The sequence below is a fragment of the Frankliniella occidentalis genome, unplaced genomic scaffold (assembly GCF_000697945.3).
Source record: "Frankliniella occidentalis isolate FOCC.00 unplaced genomic scaffold, Focc_3.1 Scaffold321, whole genome shotgun sequence".
Classification (NCBI taxonomy): domain Eukaryota; kingdom Metazoa; phylum Arthropoda; class Insecta; order Thysanoptera; family Thripidae; genus Frankliniella; species Frankliniella occidentalis.
The window spans coordinates 214,620-216,889 of NW_026267445.1; the positions used below are offsets into that span (position 1 = coordinate 214,620).

The 2,270-nt window shown below is 64.3% G+C and overlaps 1 protein-coding gene across 1 annotated transcript in view; it reads left to right on the forward strand.

The window, feature by feature from the left end:
* LOC113211500 (BMP-binding endothelial regulator protein-like) overlaps positions 1 to 2,270 on the forward strand; it is a 35,932-nt gene that overhangs the window by 29,365 nt on the left and 4,297 nt on the right. The window contains exons 3-5 of the mRNA XM_052273974.1: positions 748 to 924; positions 1,035 to 1,220; positions 1,684 to 1,946. Of these exons, the coding sequence (XP_052129934.1) occupies positions 748 to 924; positions 1,035 to 1,220; positions 1,684 to 1,946 (626 nt within the window). The remainder of the gene's footprint in view (positions 1 to 747; positions 925 to 1,034; positions 1,221 to 1,683; positions 1,947 to 2,270) is intronic.

Here is a 2,270-nt window from a genome sequence, read left to right on the forward strand (position 1 = left end):
CCCTCCCTCCCCTCACTTCCCGGATCAGGTCACGGGTTGGACACCTGTGCGTCGTGAGATATGGCCGTGCCCTTTTATACAAGGGTGGTGCCTGAGCTCATTATTGCATCCCAAACATAAAAAGCGTTTTTAATTTATTGCTGATATTTTAGCGAGCTCCATCCTCCAGCCTCCTCTCTGATTATTGCGCTCCTCGGCGAGGGGCATATCATTACCCTCTCAGCTCCTCCTTAAACTGCAATACACACGAGGCATTGGGTCAGACTGCATCTCAACGATATACGGTCCATTTCGTCGTAGGCGCGCGCGACCATCCAACTTGTTTCGGCTTCTTGAAATTTCTCGGCGTTAAATTCTTTTCCAGTTCCAACTGGTTCCCCTCCCGCCCCGCCGCGCCCCTCCGCTCGCGAGGCGCCCGCCGCCGCCGCCGTGGTGCCGTGCCGTGGTCGTCAGCTTCCAGCCATCAGGATGAGGTTATCTCGTTTTAGTATCGCCTTAGACAGAAAAGAATGCGGCTTGGCTTGAGTCTGAAAGCTGAATCAGATTATCCCGTTCCGATCCAATGTGCACACGTGTGGGGACATCCTGCTCGAAGCTGGTGATGTCGCGCGGCGACGCGAGGCGAGGCGCGACTGGACGACTGGACCCGGGCCGGACCCGCGGCCGGCGCCGCGCTGTCGCCCCAAACTCCCGCCAAAATAAAACGTTTGCCTGACTTGACTGTCCTTTCTTGTTGTCCGCCACCAGGCTGCGAGTATATGGGCAGGACCTACGCGAGCGGCGAGGAGTGGAAGGACCCTAGCAACCCGTGCCGCGTCTTCTACTGCAAGGCGGGGGTGGTCACCGAGTCCGAGGAGGTCTGCTACGTGCCGTGCCCCCAGTCGCTGCCGCCCGAGCCGGGCCAGTGCTGCCGGACCTGCCCAAGTGAGTGAGGGTGGTAGAGCCGAGTGCTCTGCATCACTAAAAGCTGCAGGTGAAACCCGCCGTTAGCTTTTAACAGTGTGGAAGACTACAAACCTTGTTTCTGTTTTCAGCGTGCCCGATGAGTGAGAAGGACCGCGACAGGGACAGCAGGTCCGTGACGCTGGCCGAGGACCCGTGCGTCAGCTGCCAGTGCCGCGGCGGCCGGCTGGCCTGCTCCAAGAAGGCCTGCCCCGTGCTCAACTGCCCCCAGTCCACCATCGAGCACCTGCCCGGACAGTGCTGCCCCGTCTGCAAAGGTGAGGCCGGGGAGGTCGAGAAGGGCCCGGGGCCTATGGCAGGCGCACGCGCTCGACCCCATCCTCGGCGTCGTGATGGCCGCTGGGCCTAGGCCAGACCACGTCGCCTCCCCGCTGCGAGGCACAACCCCTGGGCGCGAGAGAGAGAGCGCCGCTGCCCGCAGTCTGCGTGACAGAGACGGCCCGCCCTGCCCCCTCCGCCCCAATTGACTGCCGCCCTCTGAATGGCGGGTAATTTGATCAGGCCGTGTGTCTCTGGCGGGGCGCGCCCAGGCGGAGGGGAGCGGGGCCGCCCGTCTGGAATGCGTCTTCCTCCCTTCCGGCATATTTCATCATCTTTATCGGACCATCTCCCCGCGACGTGGCCGTCAACAAGGACCCTCCCGGGCCTGGACCGCTGCGGAGGCTGGAGTTTGCCAGAGCGATACTCACGACCTTCTCTCTCTCTATTTTCTCTCCACAGGCAGCCGGCGCCTGATCTACGAGCTGCCGACGGGCAGCTGTCTGCTCGGCACCGAGATGAAGGCCTCCGGGAGGTCGTTCCACGTGGACCACTGCACGACCTGCGCCTGCGTCAACGGCACGTCGCTCTGCCGCCGGCCGTCGTGTCCGGCGCTGGACTGCCCCGCCGAGCAGCAGGTGACGGCGCCGGGCCAGTGCTGCTCCACCTGCACGCCCGCGCTCGAGAGCAGGGCCGCCTGCACGCTCAGCGGCCAGACCTACCAGGTGAGTAAGGAGCGTGGAGGAGCGCACGGCGGCGCGGCACCCGCGGCGGCCTCGGCCTCGGGGCGCCTGGGGCTGCGCAGGTAGGCCGACCCGCCTGACACCGGTGGGCGCCGGGATGACTACCCAGCGGGGTGCACGGGGACCTCAGCGCTCCGCCGGGCCGAGGCTTTTAGCGATGCAGGGAATATCACACCGCAAGTTCAGGGCGCTCAATATGAGGACTAGGCCCGGTCGGCAGCATGTAGGGAGGCTTCCGGCTGCGGACGGGTGCCGCTCGGCCAGGCCAGCCGTACGGTGTGCATGTGAACGTGTGTGTGTGTAGGG